The following is a 21,005-nucleotide window of genomic DNA, read 5'->3' on the forward strand; positions in this document are numbered from 1 at the left end:
AATTTATCTCTACTATTGCTAGTATCCGAACCTACTGCAAATTAATGTCTCAGTCTCAGTCTACCAATTATGTGTGATAGGCTTTAAATTATATGTTTACAATGAGAAAAATGTTTTAGAAGCCACAACAAAATAGGAGAAAACAAAAGAAGAACTATTCCCATTTATCTACTAAAAGAAGTCCTGGAGAAACATTACATTTTTTCCTTTCATATTGGCATTGTAGGATTAACCTCAGTCTACAAAAATTCAGTCACAAATAGTTATAGACTGTTTTCAGGCAAAGCTCATTGCCCATGAAATAACTCATACTCTCTTGCTTGGCAAGAGGCAAAAACTGGTTATCTACCCATCAAAATAACCATAACTCAGGATGCAAAAGGAGACACTTGGGTAAACAGTTTTGTGTACTTGAACCAGACAGTTCTGTTATTTATGTTTTAAAACTGACAAGCCCTCCTGATTTACATATTGCATTTGTCATAAATGAAAACAGTAATCAGTACTGATTCATACATTTTATTAGTCTGCACTATCAGAATTTGTTTTTTCTAATTTGCCTACACAATGCTTTCCAACTGCAAGACTACATCTAAATTAAGTCTGAAGTGAAAATGATTTTTTGAATGTCCAAGAAAAAAAAAGAGATGCAATCTGTAGCTCTGTCCCATCCTTGTTGATTTACCTTGCATCATGCAACCTCTTAAAGAAGTTGATTTCTTAATTTTTCATACATAAATTGGGGAATAACATCCTCATTTACTTCAAATGAACTCATGAATAATTTTCATTACCATGTAACCACACTATGGTGCAATGAGATAATTCTGTTTAAAGAGAAAGCAGGGAGAAACACAAACAATATTTGTATTTAAAACTGTATATATAAAATACTAAAGAAGGTACTAAATTAAGGCAAAAATACAGGTGACTGAAGGGGAAGGGAGGGAAAAAAGGTCTTTACCTTATGACAATCACCACCAGGTATAATTTCTTGAATATATACCAAAGGCCCTTCATTTCTGTTAATTCCTCCTACAATATTCAAACCTAAGTTTGTTCCTTTGCAAACAGAGATAATCTGAAATGCACTATCCCTACAAAGAGAAAGAAAAGAAAAATAGAATTATTTCATGGAACTAGATACTCAAGACAAGTGATATTGTATCTTTATCTTACTGATTTCACAAATATGTATTACTGCAACAAATAGAAATAGTAGACATTTAATCTTGATGTTCAAACCTTACACTGCCCGCTTACTACAAAATCAGCAACTTCAGGTGTTACTTCCGGCAATTACAAAAAGAATTGCTGTATTATTTTACAAGGTGAAAAGCTCCTCTTTACAGTATATATCCAAGGTTTATGGGAGTACCTAGGTACATATAAACCAGAAGCATTAATTCATTAGGAGACAGTAAGGTCAAAAGTCAACCTGATTAATCTACTTCTACCGTGTAAGCAATAAATAAATGAGAAAAATAATGTATTAAAACTGAAAGTTTGCAATATCAATGGTAAATTACAGGATTACTAAATAAATAAATAAATAAATTGAACACTTAGTTCTCAACCCAAAATTTTCCTGATCAGCCAAATATAGAATTTTCTACAGCTCACACAAGAGAGTTACAATCAGTTTTGGAAATTACTTTGCAAACTTTGGGGATGGTGCTGAGACAGAATTATTTCTGCTGATGGTGGTGATATTATCCTTCAGATGCAACTGAGGACTCTGTGACCTTGAGGATGATCCAGAAGAAGGGCTGTCTGTAGATTTTGCTTAAAGAAAAGAAATAATGAAAGAAAGAAATAAAATACACATTTGGGAAGAAGCACAAATTTCAACTCATGTAAGTAAGTTCAGTAGGACTATTTTCACGTTAGAAAACAAACAAACTATAAGCAACCAGACAACCAAAAGAAAGCTTAAGTCTACACAGCTAAGAATTGCGAACCACCCAGGGTTCCGGGAATATTTCTTAAAAACATAGCAAGTGATGATTTTTTTTTTCAAACTGCATGCAAAAAAAAAAACAACTCAACTGACTCTGTTAAAGAATAATCACTCATGCTATATAAATGCATCCTAATCAGCCAACAATTTCACAAGGATTATAATTGAAGGTATTCCAGCTTAAATTTTTAGTAGTACTTTGAAATCTTCTGGTACATTTAATCTACAAATACCAAATACTTTTCACATTATTCATCAACTAAAATTGCTGAAAGTACGTGGTAGTATATCTATTTTAAGAGTTGAGGAAACTGACAGAAAAACCCCTCAAGTTATGTCTTTAGACTACAAACTAAAGTCTAAGTAAACACGTGTGTTCTGCCTAACTTTCAGTCACTTCCTCCAACATACCCCCTCCCAAATGAAAAGAACTTTAAGTGCAAGCTTCTACTTCACCAAAGCATGACTACCATCCTACAAGGTTATGTCAGGCTAGGAAGCAATCTCTCACCAGCTAATAGTTGTGTTGGAGAACTTCTTGCAGAGTTGGTGTCACTGTGAGAGCCATACTTATCCATCAGATCAAGAAATTCTTTCCTGTGGCAACAAAAAGATCCTCTTTGTCAGGATTTGGCATTAGTTTAAATGTGCCCTTTGCTACTGTTTCTACTGAACAGTTACCAATCCTCAGAGAAAGAAGCTCAACGTCAACTGAAAGAGGAAAGCCCTGTCAAACATTTGGAAGAGGCAAGAAAAAGATAAGGTGATACAGAAGGATAAGGATGGAATAACAATAGACTATGAATGAAATGAACTATTGGTAGAAAAGCTTAATTATTACCTCTCTTCACCCTGGATTTCAAAACTTGAAAAACTTGTAATTCAAGTCAACTACAGATAATGAAATGGTGGTATTGCTTAGGTCCAGAACAAGTTATTTATATTAGAAGGCATCAGATAATATACCTATCGCATACTTATATTTTTAAAGAATGCTTTCAGTTCAACTACACGGAACAAGAACCAAGAGACTGGCAAACAAAGATGTGGCACTTCAAAAAAGAGGATAGAAGAAATATTTATTAATTATTCAAGAATAAGTAAAACAGATGCAAATTCTGAACTTCTATTTAGCTTTCTCAGAAATTTGCAGTCTGTTTCACCTGAGGTAGATATCATTATACATTAAATATTCTATGTACTCTTTCATTATGAAATATTTTTTAAAAAGCCCCAACAGATGACATAAAGGACAATTCTTGGTTAGGTGCAGTGTTGGAAAAAAAAAAAAAAAAAGCAGCAGAAATTATTTACAGAAACCAATCATATTATAACAGACTGGCAAAAAAGAAGCAAAGACGTACATCCTGTATTACATGCACTAAAGAGAAAACAAAACCTCTTGATTAATTTAATACTGAATGCAGCCTACTTTTAAAAAAATGTTTATAATCTGAGCTATCACTAAAGTGATAACAGATTAAAAAAATATAAATAATCTAGAATTATGTAAGCCAGAAACATCAGCAAATTAATATTATAGAATATTAGAGAGAAAACATAAATTAACTGATTACAGGGAAAGTTCTGCCCCAGTAATTCCACTGACTGCAGAGGGTTGTTGAAATCTGCTGGATGCATCACTTTTTAAAAAAATGACAAAATTTATTGAACTAATGCCAGACCCAGGGAACACACATCAACACAACTGAGTGTAAATCAAATAATCTTTTAGCACAGGAATGTACAGTCACAAGAAATTCATTCACAGGTGTCTGAGTGAGGGACTGTATGTAATGGCAAATTCTGCACAGGCCCTTGGGCATACCACCAGAACGGTAAAAGGACTGATGGATTTTAATTATTCAAGGAGTTCAGAGGAACTAGGGCAGGATGCTTTAGATAAAAGCTGATTAAGAGTGAACCTCACATATATCTAGGCAGTCCGAAAAAAAGGGGAGATCAGAGGCTACAGAGTGATTTAAATGTCTATCAAATATGAAAAAATTAAGGAGCAGAAAGAGGAAGCTTATATTGGACAAAAGGCTGAAGGAATTTAGCCCAGGAAAGGCAAGTGACAGCATATACTCTTGTGATGATGATCAAACACAGTTACATAACAGCCATTTCCTCCAGAGGTTTAAGTCAAAAGGGGATACAGACCTGGATCCTAGTACTTCCAATGATTCTCTGCCAATATTGGTTTATATGTTTAACTTTAAAGAGCTAACCAGCTTAACTTTTAAAGCAATATTTAACATAAATGTCCTTCTAATGGATGTATTTTGGACTACCTGCTGCAGTGAATGGTTTAACCTACTTATCCAAAGTAATTCAAAGCTCATTAAAGACTGAAAAGCAAACTTCTGAGGGGAAACAATAACTAAATGACCTTTTTTCAGAAGGCAAGACCAGCTTAAATCATACAGTTTTGTGGTAATCTGGGTCTAACGGATTCCTCACTTTTTATTATTTTAAAATGTGAGAAGTATTAAAAAAACTATCACAGCAAATAATTTTAATGGTATTAGCTGGTAACATAACATTTCAATCCTCTTCATTAAACTGAAATTGGCCTGAGCTTGCTACTTTAATTCATGCAAATGGTCTCAGAATGAACTGGTATCAAATACTAGACAGAGAAATGTGACATGTGGTGCAATTTTGTCATTAAAACTAATCTGAAAGAAAAATACATGCAAGCCCACCCGCCCAACCTTAGATATAGCACTTTTTATTAGTTTTGAGGTTAAAACAATGTTTTATTTTTCTCTTACTTTGCTTCTTCGTCTCTAGCAACTAGCAGAGACATGTGATTAGATGCTGATGCTGTTCGCAAAATGTCGACAGCCCTAGAAGGGGGGGGGGGAAAAACCCAAATAAATATACCAGGGCACTATCAAGAAGTACATGGTGAATAATGCTAAAAGAGCAGGAAAACGGACAAATTCTTAATGTAGTTAACCATTTTGACTGCCAGATACAGAGAAAAAAAGCTTGTCAGCAGCATAACCCAACTTAAGCATTGGAGAACTGAGTGAAAGACAGACTGTGGTGAGTCTGTGCCTGGTGACAGGAATAAACTGGGATTGGCCTTTTGTCCCCATCTCACTTTGGTCCCTCCTACTGCCTTCCTGGACCTCCTTCAGGATTAACAGCCTACACCAGAGAAAAACTACTGCTCAGGTATGCTTCATTGCTCAGGATTTCCCTCAGCAATATATACTGTAATTTTTCTTTGAATTTTAAATCTACGCCTCCAACACTGAGCTGCATAGATCTCTGGTGATCCAGCTACAGAAACCATCCAACATAATTACAGATTTTTCCTAAACAATTTCTCCTTCATTGTCCCACTACAATGATACTTATTAGCTGCATCATTTACATTCACTGGTATTGAACCAACAGTTATAAAAATATTTTAACAGCTTAGTATGTTTTAATGCTATTTTCAGATATACTCTATAATCTACATCATAAAGAAACGAGCTTATTCTGTCATTATAAAAGCATATAAAGTCCTGTCACTTTTCCATGATAGTTTTGCTGAATTAAATTTGTACGATAAATTAATTGCCAGTTGAACTCCAAGGACCCCAGTGGAGTTGTGCTCTTTTAATCAGTGGTCGATAATGTCCAAAAAATCCACATATAATATTCCAAGCTCTAATAAACATTCAGTAATCAGTACAAACATACCTTTCATTGGTCACTCCAATTAAGTTTTCTCCATTGACATCCAAAATTAGGTCACCAGTGAGCAAACGGCCTTGTAATGAAATCAGAGGTAATGCATGAATCAACAGGAACATGGTGAACATATTCTATCATGATAATAAAACAGGGCTTTTTCTTTCTATTTTATGTGATCTAGTGCAATAAATAACCTTACGAATTTTAGCAGATTAGGTTCTGATCCTAATTAAGCTAGGTTATGGTGATAAGACTAACAACTATCAATCAGTCTTATTAACCACAGAATAACCACTGAAAGTAAGTGTTATTTAGCTATTTGTATTATTTACACTTAGCACATGTATTTGTGGGACTGGAATTTATATTTCACAGTTGTGGAATTAACTTTCAGCTGAATTTTGCTCTTAACATACATGTAAGTTACCACGTATAGATACATTAATATTTTATACATTAATAAAGACACCTAAAAGATTTTTTAGAACCAAATCTATTTTTAACCCTCTGCAAATCTCAAGTTTAGGAACTATCACTTTTGAAGTAGATTTTGATTATTTGAAATGATCATTCTGCACAAGACCAGATGGAATCTCAAAAACCCCCATATATAGACCTGGAACAGGAGTATATTCTGTAACTTTATTATTGCAAACTCCACCTAGTATAATTTCTTCCTTCCACACTGAACATCTTAACCACCATTTAAAAAAAAATAGATTATTGGAACTCATTAAAAATACTAGTTCTATAAAGGAAACACCACTCTTATACCTTATGAATTGAAAGAGGTTCTGCATCTCAACACTTATTTAGCAGTGCTGAAAGATTGCCAATTGCTTTCTCACCAGCCGTTTCTAGATTTGAACACATTTTCAAGAACTGAGAGTATTAAAATCTTTTCTCATGAAGGGTCCAAGTTTCATTTCTCTACCTTAAAGTAAGCCACAACATCATGAATCCTGACTAAACCATGCTATTTTAAATATCCTTATCCACAAAGTAAAATAAAGACGACTTCTTTTGACAGCTTTTTATATGCAGCATGTTTGTACCAAAAAATTAAAAATTACTTACTATCTACAGCAGCAACCCCTCCGGGCAGAATTCTCTTTATGAAAATCCCATAATCTTCTGCTGTTTGTGCCCGATAACCTCCAATAATTTTAACTCCTACAGAACAAACAAAAGAAACAAGCAAGAAACTGGTTATTCCCCCTACTGTGCTAAATGGATTTACAGTCAATCCATAAAAGCCCGATAAATTAAACTTCTGCTGATGACAGTGTGAACTGGAAAAGCTCACCAGGTGCTTTTAGATTTGGTTTACTCTGAATCAACAGAATGTGCAATCTAATTACCTAATCCATTTTGACAATCAGAAAAAGAAATGCGGTGAACAGCTCGGTTGATTCCATGAGGGCCCATAATTGTCCTAAGGAATAAAATAAAAGTAATTAAACCCCTAATTACAGAAACATCTGTAGAGCTATGTTAACATAAAAGAAATTACAGTGACCATGTTTTTAACTCTAATACAAACCAAAACCAGTTTCCTCCACTAACAACTTCATACTGTTTGATACCTCTGCGCCACCCCTTCCCCCAGTGAAAAATCAATCTCCTCATAACAAATACAAGATGGCAAGGTAAAATAAAGTATATGCGGTTTAATTCCTTTTCCTCTAAAACATTTCAGGCTGAATTGTGAATCCCACTTTGTTTATAATAAATGGATTATGATTAAACAGAAACAAAATCCCACAACCTGGTCCAGCTTAGCATTTAGGCAAGAAAAGCGTATCATAACGTCTTAGATCATGTAATCAGTATTAAAACAAAACCACAGCTAAGACAGTGTATACAAAAATATTTTTTAAGATATGTAACATATAATTTTGTGTTATTTATGAACATAATCTTTCCCCTATAGTCTCTCATTTCTTCACTCAACATTGTTTTCTTTCTCTGTTTTAAAAAAGGCTTCTTTCCAAACTCTATTGCCTGCTCCCCTATGTACCCTCCTACCCCAGGACAAAATACCAGGATGGCACTTGAAATTGTCTAAAAGCAGATGACTACTTTGGAGGCAGTTGATAATGCTAAAGAATTAAGGAAGATTACAAAGTAAAATTAGACTTTTGAAACCTAAATTTATAGTTCCATTGGAAACATGACCAACATACTGCTCTGAGCATGCAAAGTGTTAACAATTCCTATAAATCCAGATTACCCTTTACCATTTTTTATTTTCATTTAGACGAATTACTATAAAAAAAGCCAAGTTCTATCATAACTCCTTTGTCCTCCCACTGTACCATTTTTGGAGAAGACTCACCAGATCCCTTCTAGAAAGAAGCAGAAGCACCACTTAGGCTTTTCTGCTTTGACCTACATATTGTTCTATATTAGATAGTGAGTTGCATTTTCTAGAGTGTGATGTTAAAAGTGAAATGGAACAAGCAGAATTCATTAGCAGGGGCGAAAAGAAGATCAAAGTGGAGGACACGGTGACCCAAATCCTCCCACACAACCATATCCATCACACAGCCTGAATTCCATGCCTGAAACTGGGTATTTTTGCAAAAGCCAGAGTACATGTCATTAAAAGATGCCGTGCTGGAGGGAAGAGAGAAATCCAGAAGGTCCAAATGTTCTTAAATTCTAGCACCAGGCAAGAGATCCAGGTTCTAAAGAACATCCATAATTCTTTTGGTTTTGTATAAGAAAACTGGATGACTTTTTTATCAAGGGATGAGCACTTGCTCTGAAAAGCAACAATTTGTTCCACAGCCTCAAATTCCCAACCATTTGAAAATTAGCCTTGCTTTAGAAAGGCTGGCCATAAGAACAGAGCTAATAATTCACCTTTAGAAACAAACAGGAAGCCTATGCTTCAGACACTGTATGATTTTCATTGTAGTATTTCTTGAAGTATTTGTTTCATAGGCTAAAATGAAATTATGAGCCTAGTTAGTGTAGTTGGCCACTGATGTGACAGCACGTGACCTTGCTACTACGTGACAGAGCATAAGGCACACTTTGTAAGGCTAAAAGTGAACCAAACTGCTTTTACTTAATCACAGTCTGAAAGGAAGAGTAAATCCTTCAGTCTGCTACTTCTCTGACAAAACTTTCTTGATAAACTACTTCTATACTACAACAGCAAAGTATTTAGCATTACTGCCCAGTACTGTCACTTCAATTATCCCATGAATTTAAATTGTTTTGAAGCTGAAAGACAACATACTAGTCATGTTCTTTACAGGTCTGTCCTGATTTGTATCCATCTTTGAACACTTAAACAAGGTACACTGATCTTTAAAATACGTAGATGATTATTCTATTTTTTCTGTCTTGCCTTTTGCTGTTACTGTTCTGTGTCTTGCTCTGCCATGCTCTCAGCAGTTTTGACATAGCAGTTTTTATTAAAATTAAAAAAAAAAAATCAAGAATAAATGTTATTTCAACCTCACACATAAATTTACTTTCGTGAAGTCTTACAAGATCAAATCTCAGACTTTAAGTCTAAAGTTCAGAGTTCACCAGAAATCGTAGGACTGACTTACATACTATCACATAAACCAATCATGAAATATGATCAAATCTAGGCACAGAACACTTAATAGGAAAGGATCTGCATTTCTAGAAGTAACAGTCAATAATTTCAGAACAGATCCTAATTAGCATAAAATGGATTCTGACAAAGAGGATACAGAGAATATACAAACTAATAATTCACAATGGAAAGGAATAAGATATCTCTGAAACAGTGAAATTGTCATGATGTCGCCACCTACGATTAGAGAGAACCGACACTTTGATCAGTCACCTTTACAAGGCATTCAGTTGTGTTTATGCAATAAAGACTAAATCCCTCCAATACATGCAGTTTAAAATTACTTTATCAGATAAAAGACAAGGATCTTCAAATGCCGTAAATTTGTTTAGCATATCACATCCCACCGACTTCCAGTGTTAGTTTTTCTCCCATGTAACTCAGAGGTGAATCTCCAAGCCAAGCTACTTGTCATGGTTCTAATAAAATAAACAGGGCTTTAACAGTTTCACTACAAAGAGACTTGGATTTAGCACCCATCCAAGATTTATTTCATGCTATCATTACTCAATATTAATAAAATGTTAGAATACTTCCCCAAAAACATTAGAAATATGTTCAACAGTATAAATAAGGAAATAGGCTCTTAAAACAAATGACAGTAGTAACAAAAAATCATTTCAATGTTCTATGTAGAAAAAGATCCAAATCAAATGTAGCTGCCTATTCCTCGAGAAGTCATGCAGAAATGCAAAGCAAGCTTTTAGCACACAGAGAAGAAATCTGAGGCAATAGATGAAATAAACAAGCAAGACTCTACAAAATGTACACTATAACTTTGTTACACCAACAAATACTAAACAGTCCAACTGAATCCTGGAATGCTGATAGACTAAGTGCGTATAATTTTGTGTAGATGTTCTAGTAAAGACAATTAAAATGAAATCTTTTATACTTTTTTCTATTACTTTTTAGCAGCACACACAAGGAAGTTCCACAGCTTTATATCTTCTAGAGGCTTAGCAGAAAACACAGCTCTGGATATTCTTCTGATCTGTATTCCTGATAAATTATTAGTCATTTATGTGCACAAACAGAATATTTATCTAGGTTTATCAATGATAAATAATACCCTTCCCTCACAAAACAAATAATACTTGACACCTAAAAAAAAGTCTAAATGATAAACTCTGGCTACTTATGAAAAGAAGCTGAAAATGTCTACAGCTTTTAAATTATCTTTACTGTACTTTTCCCAATAACAGACTAGAAAAATGCCATCAGAACCTAATGGTTAAGCATACCAGTATAAGAGAGAAAGACCATCAAAACGCTCTGGTTCATCTTCATCTCCTGGCGAGAGTAAGGACATTCTTCAGTACAGCAGAAAAGACAATGACAAAGCAACCAAAATACACTGGAGGTTTCCAGTTCAGCCGGATAAAGGTTACATGCAGGACAATTTCTGCTACTAAGTTAAAAAAAAACCCTGTCAGACAGAGCTTGAAACAGAGTGTCTGCCTACTTAATCTTCTCTGAAACCCTCTGCGTCACATGGACTAATTCACCTATTGAGGTAACGTTTACTTTTTCCTCTGTTTGAAATGGCAATTTATAGCAACTTTAAAGACTGATAAACACAAAGGAGAGAAAATTTGCTTGCATTTACTACAACTGTGATCATGCAATTTACTTCTAGCAGCTGAAGGCAAATGAAATAATTAAAATACAATAAACTTATTTTCTTATGTTCTTCCAACAATTTATTTACATGCTCCCTCCAAACAAGGTCAAAAGCAATAACTCATGACCTTTCTAAAGCAATCTTCCTAGCAGACTGGATTATGTACATCCACACACAAAAGGGAAAGCCAACAAAGCAGGCAGACTGAAAGCATTAACGAAACAAATGCCATTATGTTATTACTTTTCAGTCTCAATTACGGTATTGACTTGTGTCATGCTTTAACTTAGTTTTTAGTCTTTCAATATACAACAGTCAAAAGTTAACACAGAACTTAGGTTATATACTTTTCTCTAGAAATGGAAGCTGACACATCTGGGTTTTTTGAGAGAGCAAATTAAAATGGTGAGTTTATGTCATTACACTGAGAATAATCTAATTGAAGAAGTAAAAAATATACCACTGTTCCCAGAGGTAAGACTCTCTTCTGATACAAGGCTTGGTCTTTCAGAGGTATGCATATTTTCAGAAGTTCTGAGCACCTGACATCAGTTTGGTTAACAATCATTTTTTTCCAGGCTTGCATCAGAAGATGCACTCCTATTACTCCCCCTCTTTCTAAAAGACCTTAAAAAGATTGGAGTTTAAAATGAAAACCAGATATTCTGTGTTCACTGAGAGCTTTGTTTAAGTAGAAAGGTGAATCCTCTCTAGCATGGAGTAACCCTGTGATGAGACAGCATCTGTCAGTGTCTAGAGCTGCACAGCAGGACGGCTTGGCTATGCGAGGAATGTATATGCTTATCTCATGCACCTTTTTTTTTTTTTAAAAAAAAAAGTTGTAGTGACTGTGGTTTCATTAGCACGTAATCATTCTGGAGAAAGGATCTTTTTGCCTGTAGGCAGTGTGCTATACAGTGTTCAAAAATACACAGGTCTGTCCCTAGGGCCTGCAATCTACACACACACCAGGGGCTGAAGGGTAACGTGACCCCCCACAGATTAAGGAGTAGATCAGTGATGGAAGTGGGAACATAAAGCGGCCTTCCCAGCGCCCAAAACGAGATGAGCTCCACTGGCATCATTTGGATTGCTCACAATCGTTCAGTGATGAAAATCTGACCCGTTGTAGTCTTTTCTCAACGAGTTCAACTTTGCTGGTGTTACCGGCGTTACGGTCCAATGAAGAAAAGCCATTGATATTTTAAGCATCGTATCAATTAGATTTGCTCTAAGCAAGGTTACAGAAGATAAAATACCAATAGTCTTTCTCCAACAAAATTGTCATTGTTCTTAACACCAGAGGAATTCAATTTGTGGCATCAACATCAAACATTTGTCAAAACAACTCACTACTCAGATTAATATGGCTGGTTTCCAATGTCATGTTTTCTACAACAGAAACACCCCCTCCGTTAAAAGCATGGCTCAAGGCTATGCGTTTTTGTTATTAAAAAGCAAAAAATGATTTTTATTAAACTAGATGTGACAAAATTCTGAATAAATCAATCAGATATAAAGTAGTATTAAGCTTATTGCTCCCACCTCTTTTTATTAGAGTTATTATGAGTAATACCTCACTTGTTCAAACAGTTGCTCCTCCAACCCTTCTTCAAAGTAACCTATGCATTGTTCAGCTTCCTGAATTCATCCCAAGGGTTCTATCCCTCTTTAACTTGAAATTCTGCAGCTGTGCTGCTTCTAATGTTTCTAAAGAATTCATATAGAAAAATGGTATGATTGCTTCTCTTGCAAGTTCTCTGCCTTTCAAGAACATACTCAGGGGAAAACAAATTATTTTTTACTTCCAGAAAGATCTAGAAATACTGTAATAACTTAAAACTCCATACAATCTAATATAATGAGTAAGACTAAATTTTCAAGAGACATCATTTGTTATTTTATGCAGCAAACAAACTAAGATGCTTTTTCAAACAGCTACTAAACTATTCTATTCTGGCAACATTATTAATTATGAGTCACCTTTGCCAAAGGAAGTTTTGTAATGCTTTAGCAGCTGAGATGGATTACAGGATAACTTAGCAGATGACAAAAAGATTTGCAGAGTCTTCAGAAGCACGATTCACAAGATCTTTTTGTTAAAAATAAAACAAAGGCCTTTCACAAAAAATCCTATGCAACTGTAGCCTTTGAGGTTCACTAACCCTAAAGCGTAAAAATTCGTTATGATACTGAGGACCACAGCCAAGAGAATGCTGTATCATACAGCATGAACAAACACTTGGTTCTGATCTATCCAAACCCACTAGTTATTCAAAATACATTTTGTTGATTAGGTCATAAAGATTAAAAGAAAACGTATGTCATTATATGGCAATTGTTAAACATGAAAAAAGCTTGAGCAACATTGTAATTGTGGAGAAGCATGAATGATTTGAGGCTAACCCCTTGTCTAGAGAAGAAAGGTATTATTTAAAGTTTAGGTAAACCTCAATTAACGTATAACCAAGTATGTTCTTGAAGCTTTGTGCATTGATACTGTCTCCTAGGAAAAAAAATAAATAAGGAAATTATACCCTTCCATCATCATGTAGCCGAAGTGCAGTTACATGCACCTTTCATGTTCATCTCTTATGTGAAAAACTGCCTTTGGAAGACAGTGATCTAGTAACTATTCATATAATACACCTTCCTGATGAACCTAGCAAGCCGCAGCTGTTTTAAAGATGTGTCTTTGTATTACATACCCTGTATTTCCATCGGGCAAGCAAAGCATTTGCTTCTTCAGATGCCAGTAAAAAGCAAGTTAATTTTTGCAATGTTTTGTGGATTTGTTTTTCAAAAAAATCAAGTCATTTATGAGGTGGCATAATTCAAAAATTATGCTAAATTGTTTGACAATACTTTTGAATACTGTTTACTGGATTCTGTTGCACAAGCACAGCAAACATGATAGTCCAGCAAGAGCTGTCTGTGCCTGTTTTTAATTATGGTTTTGATGACAGCGTTGGCATGGTTACCTCGCAGTTTGGGAAGGGTCAGTTTTCAATCACATGATTTTTCAATCACGACTGAATCCATGTTTGCCATTTAGAATCTGATCCAATCCCTAACTAAGTGGGTAATATTATGGTTTACAGAATAATTATCATCCTATATCCCATGGAATTGGTAAAAAATAAGATGGTTCCAAAGCACTACATATAGAACATTAAAGGCATGCAGACATAATATTCTGAAAAAGTCATGCATTTTAATACATAAATCCATAAGTGTCTTATGTTACTGTAGGTACCCTATGTGTACAAGGAAGTAATTTGCTATATACATTACATTTTCATAGCTGCAGAAGCATCAAGGAATTTCTGTGTGGGGTTTTCTCTCTACAGACCCAGTCCAAACCAAGTGCTGATTAACTTAATGAAAAGCTTAAGAGCTACTTCTTCCCTTTATGTGTAAATTCACTGGCGTTAGTATCAGCTTTTCTAAGACATTGCCTCCGACTGTTTCAATATCAAAGTTATTTTTCTTTAAGACTTCATCAAAACAAGATCCTACTAATGAAACTGCAATAGTTTTTTGTATTACTATCCAGTAATTGTTGTATTCTTGGGGGGAGGGGGGGGGGGAAGTACTTACTTTTTCTCTGTATTTGTTAGGGGATCTGTACTGGACATCTTCTTAGGTGTGCTATTTTAATAAAAGTTCAAAATGAAGAATTCTGACACATGAAGCACTGGCTCTTAACCAGGATAATAACTGCTGCAAAAAAGGAGAAACCACTTTTTGAAATTGACATGATGATGTTTATTTTCAGACACTGACAATTCTTCATTACTGAGTAGCTCAAATCAAGTGGGAAAACAGAACTTTCATTATAAAACAGATAGCTGCTTACTGTTTTCAGCAATGAAGTCTAACAACTCAGACTTCACTGTATATAGCACTAAAACATCTGACATTCTAATTTCCTCTTAATTTCTGAGGTATTTCTGGGATAAACCTGAACCCCTCATGATTAAAGTCTTCTAAAAATTAAAGTAACTGAGATTACAATTCCAGGCTAACGTAACCGCTAAAGACAAAAACAATCTCGTTTTTTTCCAGTGAAGGTTACGTGGGGACAGAATGTTGTTTTCAACATGATAAGGTGTTTTGTGTGTCTTGTTTTCTCACATTTTTTTAAACTTAGTATCTAGTATTCGGTGCCTATGGAATTTTCACGTGAAGTATGTAAGATGTAGGCCAAAACACACTCAAAATGGAGTTATGTACCACTAATGTAGCAAAAAACCCAGTAATTCACATTGTATTTTTATTAGCACGTATGACAGATTAACAAGAAACACAATCCTAAATGTACCGAGCTACAATCATTTGGAAAATTACTGCAAAAGCACTAATGCAAAAATAGCCGTTTGTATCAGCAGCAAGTCTTCCTGACCTCATGAGCTGTATGGTTAAACCCTCACATGGCCATGAACCAGAAAAGATATTACTCCTAAGACACAGTACAAGGGGGACAAGGAACTCTCTGAACAACGCACAGGCAAAAGATGGCCACAGGTGCTAGTGGTACCAGTGGCACCCTGCAAACCTGGGCTAAATTAAAGTAGGCTCCCTAGGTGCACAGTGTCAGCCTCCACAAAAACACACGGACCCATTCCTGCAGGTCTGTATTTCTGCATGAAAAAAAAAAAACAAATTCACTCTGGAATACTGCAAATTTCCCTGCAGTAAACGTTTTCAGATCTCTTGCTAAAGGATCAATAAAACCGCCATCTAAATAGAGAGGAAACACCACAATATTGCTTCGCTCCGGGCTTTATCGTTCGCTTATTCAGCACGCATAAATGGAAAATGTAACAGTATCAAGAGCTACCAAAGTCACTCACTGCACGACTCGGGTTACTGGAACCAGCACATGAGAAGAGCAGAGGTCCGAAGCAGTAAATTCAAGCATTGCCACAGCAAAGTTTGTTACAGTGCATGGGACCAGCCCCGTGAAAAAAGATCGCGATTGTGAATTTGCCTGACCTTGCCTGTCCTGAAGTTACCGCTGTTTACAAACAACGTGCCATCACTTTGCAGCATGTCAGTATTTGTGCCTAAACAAAAACACATCCGTACGCAGCACAAAGAAATGAAACTACACATGAACCAAAGCACCACTGGGGGTAAAAAAAAAATAAAAATCGGTGTCAGTGTCCACATAACAGGGAGACCTGCAGGAAGACAAAGGGATGAAGCCTCCTCTCTGCTGAGACCCCCTGGCCGCAGTGCCCGCTCTGCCACAGCCCCGAGGTGAGGGGCCCGGGCACAAAGGCGACTTCCCACGCGCCCCACAGGAGCCCGCCGCAGCGGTCCTCGCCTCCCCGCCCTGTCCTGCCGCCCGCGGTGCGCTCCTCCCCCGCGCTGACCCCGCGGAGGTATCGGAGAGGATCATCACCCCCTCTGGCCCCGCTCCGCTCGGTCAACCCGCTTCTGGCAGAGTTTCTGTGGCCCCGCTGCCGTCCTGCACCGCCGCCCGGACAAAGCCCGCTCGGGGCACGGCGGTGCGGGGGGGCCCGGGGGTGCGACAGTTACCTCGAGCCGCCCGAGCGGTCTCGCCGGGGAGGGAGAGACACAACCGGCGGGGTCTGGCGGGAACCCCCGCGCCTCAGCGCCGCTCTGAGGGCTGAGCGGCGGGCGACCCCGCAGCGGCACCGCTCCCTCCCCTCCGCGGCCCTCCCCGCTCCCCGCCCCCTCAGGCCGCCGGCGGGGCGGGAAGAGGCGGGGTGCGAGGGGGAGGTGTGGCCGCCCCCACGCCCCTCACGGCCGCCGCGCGCCGCAGGGAAGGGGCGGAGCGCGCGGGGTCTCGCGAGAAGAGCCCCGCCCCGCCCCGCGGCGCGCGCCATGGGGCTGTGCGGGCGGGGCTGTGCGCGCGGCGGGGGGCTCCTCTGGGCGCTGCGCTGGGCCCTGCCCCGGCCAGGCGCTGCTGGCGGCGGGTGGGCGCCCCCGCGGCTGGAGGGGGGGACTCCCCACAGCCTCTGGGCGGCGGCGGCGGCGGCGGGAGGACGGTCGCCGGCCCCGCGGGGGGTCCGCGGGCTGCGGAGCTCCAACCCCTTCACCCGCAGGCAGGAGGAGGAATGGCGGCGGCGCAACCGGTCGACGCTGGCCTACATCGCCGCCGCCGCCGTGGGGATGGTGGGCATGTCCTACGCGGCCGTGCCGCTCTACCGCCTCTACTGCCAGGTACCGGCGAGCCCCGCGGCCCGACACGGCGGCCGGCGCCTTCCCGCCCGCGAAGGGCGGCGGGGGCGGGCGCGGGTCCCTCACCGCCGTGTCTTTCTGTCAGGCCACGGGCCTGGGCGGAACAACGGGCGTGGGGCACGGCTCGGAGCAGATCGAGAGCATGGAGCCGGTGAGAGGCCGCGTCATCAGGGTCACCTTCAACGCGGACGTGCACTCCAGCATCCAGTGGCACTTCCAGCCCCAGCAGAGCGAGATCTACGTGAGTGACTTCGCCTTCGCGCTCCCTCAGAACCGCTCACTCCCCGAGGCGAAAGCGTCAGGTTTTGCCTCTCGCGTTTTTGCCACCTTCCATCCATTTGTGTGTTTGGACCCTGATCTGGAAAAACACACAACTGGGGGCACCTTAGCCCAGATGCTTCCACTGCAGAATTTTGTGGTGCTGGTTGGGAAGGCAGGGCTGATGTCGCCTACCAGAGGGCAGAACTTTCACTGCCCATTGTGGTGTTGCTCCCCTGCCATCCCATCATGCTACCAAAAAGGATTTGCTATCAAAAGTAATTTATATATACCGCTGGGGTTTTGCAAGACTTCCTGCCTAGTACTTACTTTTCTTGCCCATATCATTGTAGGACTGTTTCTGTATTTTCTAAAAAATGAACATTTTAATCTGTTTAAAATTCGTTCTTAATAAAAACTTATAGTCATGCTTCTTAATTGGTTTCCAAGTCCAGTAGCGAAGGAATGGTAAACTCAAACCTGCATATTAAAAAAGCTTTGTATGCTGCTAAACTGCTGAGAATAATAGAAGTCTCAGTGGCAAACCAGTTAATCTTAAAAATGCACGTGTATAATATTACTTTTAATTTTGAATGAGGGTGAATTATCTTTAAGCAAAGTATTTGTGAAGTCACCAACTTGAAGTAGCAAAAGAGAAAACTAACTAATTCAAGCTAAAGTCTGAAGAACTCAGAGGTGGAGGGCTGCAGTGGATTAAAAATCACTCTGCAATTTTTTTATACAGGTGGTACCAGGGGAGACTGCACTGGCATTTTATAAAGCGAAAAATCCTACTGACAAACCAATAATTGGAATCTCTACCTACAATGTAATACCCTTTGAAGCAGGACAGTATTTCAATAAAATACAAGTAAGTGTGAACAAAGCAAAGATGACATTCTGCTTTACATGAATGAGAATTGTTATCCTTAATTTTTTCTCATTTTAATCCTGGATACCATTCTTTGTATGCCAACATTGTAAGAAAATACCTTGATTTTTTCAAATGACAGTGCATCAGTTCATTCTTCATAACAAGCTGTAGTACATGTCCAATTAGACTGGCTCACAAATATACAGTATTTAGTACAACTGACACTGAGGGCAGGTGGTAATGATGTGAGCTAGCCTGGCCAATTTGCATGTTTGGACACTTTCTTAAAAGCTAATCTTTTTTCCTGTAACACAAGAGGAACAGAATTGCTGTCTGGTTGCTTATATAGTTGATCCTTCCCAGGATTTCAGGGATGTACAAGGAATGAGTGTTGATTTTAAAAGATGAAGCGTTCACTCATGTTGACAGAGATAAAGTTTACCATAGCTAGTGTTGTCTAATTGTTTTGGGGTTTTTTTCCTCCCCCCTGCAGTGCTTTTGTTTTGAAGAACAGCGGCTAAATCCTCAAGAGGAAGTGGACATGCCTGTCTTCTTCTACATTGATCCAGAATTTGTAGAGGACCCTAAAATGGCAAAAGTTGATTTGATCACTCTCTCTTACACCTTTTTTGAAGCAAAGGAAGGACAGAAGTTAGCACTTCCTGGGTATCAGTAATGGGCAATCTACATAGTTTGACTTCTGCTACCTGGCTACCAGTTTTGAAACCATTATTCCATGGAAGGAAAAACTGCAGGAGTACTGTGCAATATGGAACTATATAACATGTTGCTGTTATGAAAGGATGTATTTGTATTTTTTAATAAAAAATTATGTAGTTGGAACATTATTTCTTAGGGATAGTATTTCTTCATCAGACAATAGAAGGGATCACACTGTTCCTGGGAGAGGGTTTTCTCAAGCCATCTTTTTGTAAGATCATACATGTTATCTGAATACTGTGAGGCAAATTTTTAAACCCAAGTGGAGATTGCAATCTTCATTTAAACACAGAGGAACAAATCAGTTTATTAAGCATCTAAAATTGCATTGCTGGCTCTGAAATATAACTTCCATGTAAGTTACTCTATCAAAAGGTAAAGCCAGGTAATCCGTTAATGAGGTCTCAAAACTAAACAAAGACTGTATTGTGGCACAGGAGGATCAGATGATTCAGAAGATGATGCACCCTCTCGAATTATTACTGAATCAGTAGTTCATTTGGTAAGAGCAGACTGCTCCACAACTGTTATCATGTGAATGAGGAACAGTAATTTAAATGCAAGCACATCAAATCTGTGGTGTGCTTTCCATTTAGAAATATTTCTATGTTGTGTTCCACTCATTTAAAACACATGTGCTGCTAATGACTGCTCTTTCACTCTGCAGAGGGCTGTACACTGGGCGTTCTCTGCAAAGAGGCAAGCTCAGCTTATGTATGAAATGCTTTGAAGGGAAAGGCAGTACAGAAAGAGCTGTTCTGAATTACAGGCTGAATTAATAGCATAGGGGCCTCCTCAAGAACCAAAAGGAAATCAATCAGTCCAACAAAGCCTGCCCAGCAGCGGTCGCTCAGAGGTACTCCTAGGTACTCTGTTTATCATCAGGACACGTAAGCCCTTGTTTATGTAAGTTTTGGTCATTATCTGTGGGGTAGGGATAATAACACTTTATAGCTTTGCAAATAAGGAGTGAGTTGCAGAGCAAGTTCAAGCGACCTACTCATTTTGAGACAGGAATTAATCTCAGTCCAGCATCTCATCTGCTAGGCCAGTTCTTTCTGCCCCCTTCAGCAGATGAAATCTAACAAAGACTAAAGTTCATTTGTTTGGACTCTAAAAAGGTAAGAGATGTATCAGAAATAACTTCAACTTTAGTCTCAATTATGTTTACATACAGTCATTTAAAAAGTGTTTTTGAAAATAAATGGATGCTACCTTTAAAATGCATTACTGTACCAATTATATGTTGTTTAAATAGATTCTGGATGACATTCACATCTGGTCTTCACTGTGTATTTATTAAAAGTTTTAAAACTTCATTCGCTCATCTCTCTAACGTGTTTTATCCAGCAGCACTTGTGGAGCCCACACAGGTGAAATACATCTGTATGAGGATAGCAGCAAGCTTTATAATCTGTAATTTCAGTTATGCTTCAGGAAAAAAAAGTGTATCAAGACAAATCTTTGAATCTGGGCTAGGAGAAGAAAATAATTCTTACCTGGGTTGTTTTTAGTCCATTGTCTTTTTGAGAGTTGAACTGACTATGGGACTTTTCCACACATTGCTTTATCCTCGCCCTGTGCTTCAGAATAAAAGGAGAATCCCCCAGCAAGTGCCAGTTTCATAAAAATGTGGGTTCTCCCCCCAGTTTGAAAGTCCAAGTTTGCACAGACACTGAGCACATTCCAACTATAAAACACTCTCAGTAATTAGCCAGTTCCCTTTCATCTGTGATCATTTTGAGTCTTTAAATATAGGAAAGTTCAGTTAGCAATCATCCATTATGGATTTCCGTACTGAAACGGCCCATTTTAATGTGTTACACTGCAGCGTGTGAGGGTTTTACCAATACAACTAAGTTGTAGGGAAAAATTTATCCACCTCAAATGCTATTTTCAGCAGTTTTCTCAGGCTGTTGTCCAGACCCTTGCAAATAATACAAAAAAAAAAAGCAGCTTACCTTTTCACCTCTGCTTACAAACCCCCCCAAACTTCTACAAGGTTGTGTTTTTGATAGAAATAAGGTGTTCTAATGGTCCC

At 38.4% G+C, this 21,005-nt stretch overlaps 2 protein-coding genes across 8 annotated transcripts in view; one reads left to right on the forward strand and one right to left on the reverse strand.

Moving 5' to 3' along the window:
* Nucleotides 1-14,533, reverse strand: part of STXBP4 (syntaxin binding protein 4) — a 78,176-nt gene extending 63,643 nt beyond the window's left edge. For 5 of the 7 annotated variants that reach the window (XR_012625989.1, XR_012625990.1, XM_074847410.1 and 2 more), the window contains exons 1-8: nt 10,520-10,689; nt 7,018-7,091; nt 6,734-6,829; nt 5,663-5,732; nt 4,738-4,812; nt 2,472-2,557; nt 1,656-1,785; nt 965-1,097 (exon numbers count right to left, since the gene is read on the reverse strand). Coding sequence is in view for 5 of the 7 variants with exons in the window: in XM_074847410.1 (XP_074703511.1) it covers nt 965-1,097; nt 1,656-1,785; nt 2,472-2,557; nt 4,738-4,812; nt 5,663-5,732; nt 6,734-6,829; nt 7,018-7,091; nt 10,520-10,587 (732 nt within the window). In the remaining 2 variants the exon portion in view is untranslated. Of the gene's footprint in view, nt 1-964; nt 1,098-1,655; nt 1,786-2,471; nt 2,558-4,737; nt 4,813-5,662; nt 5,733-6,733; nt 6,830-7,017; nt 7,092-10,519; nt 10,690-14,499 lie in introns of those variants that run through there. The other 2 variants (XM_074847411.1, XM_074847412.1) reach the window with 2 other exon arrangements.
* Nucleotides 14,534-16,722: 2,189 nt separating this feature from the next.
* COX11 (cytochrome c oxidase copper chaperone COX11) lies at nt 16,723-20,283 on the forward strand. The gene is made up of 4 exons (XM_074847062.1): nt 16,723-17,094; nt 17,198-17,353; nt 18,116-18,241; nt 18,738-20,283. Exons 1-4 carry the CDS (start codon nt 16,756-16,758, stop codon nt 18,918-18,920), a joined length of 804 nt encoding a protein of 267 aa, XP_074703163.1. The 5' UTR covers nt 16,723-16,755; the 3' UTR covers nt 18,921-20,283.
* Nucleotides 20,284-21,005: the final 722 nt, after the last annotated feature.

Source organism: Strix aluco, chromosome 21 (genome assembly GCF_031877795.1).
Source record: "Strix aluco isolate bStrAlu1 chromosome 21, bStrAlu1.hap1, whole genome shotgun sequence".
NCBI classification, from domain to species: Eukaryota; Metazoa; Chordata; class Aves; order Strigiformes; family Strigidae; genus Strix; species Strix aluco.

Coding starts and splice junctions, on each gene's coding strand:
- COX11 (XM_074847062.1), top strand. CDS start 16,756: ATGGGGCTGTGCGGGCGGGGCTGTGCGCGCGGCGGGGGGCTCCTCTGG. Junction 17,354..18,115: donor CCCAGCAGAGCGAGATCTAC/GTGAGTGACTTC, acceptor TTTTTTATACAG/GTGGTACCAGGGGAGACTGC. Junction 18,242..18,737: donor AGTATTTCAATAAAATACAA/GTAAGTGTGAAC, acceptor TCCCCCCTGCAG/TGCTTTTGTTTTGAAGAACA.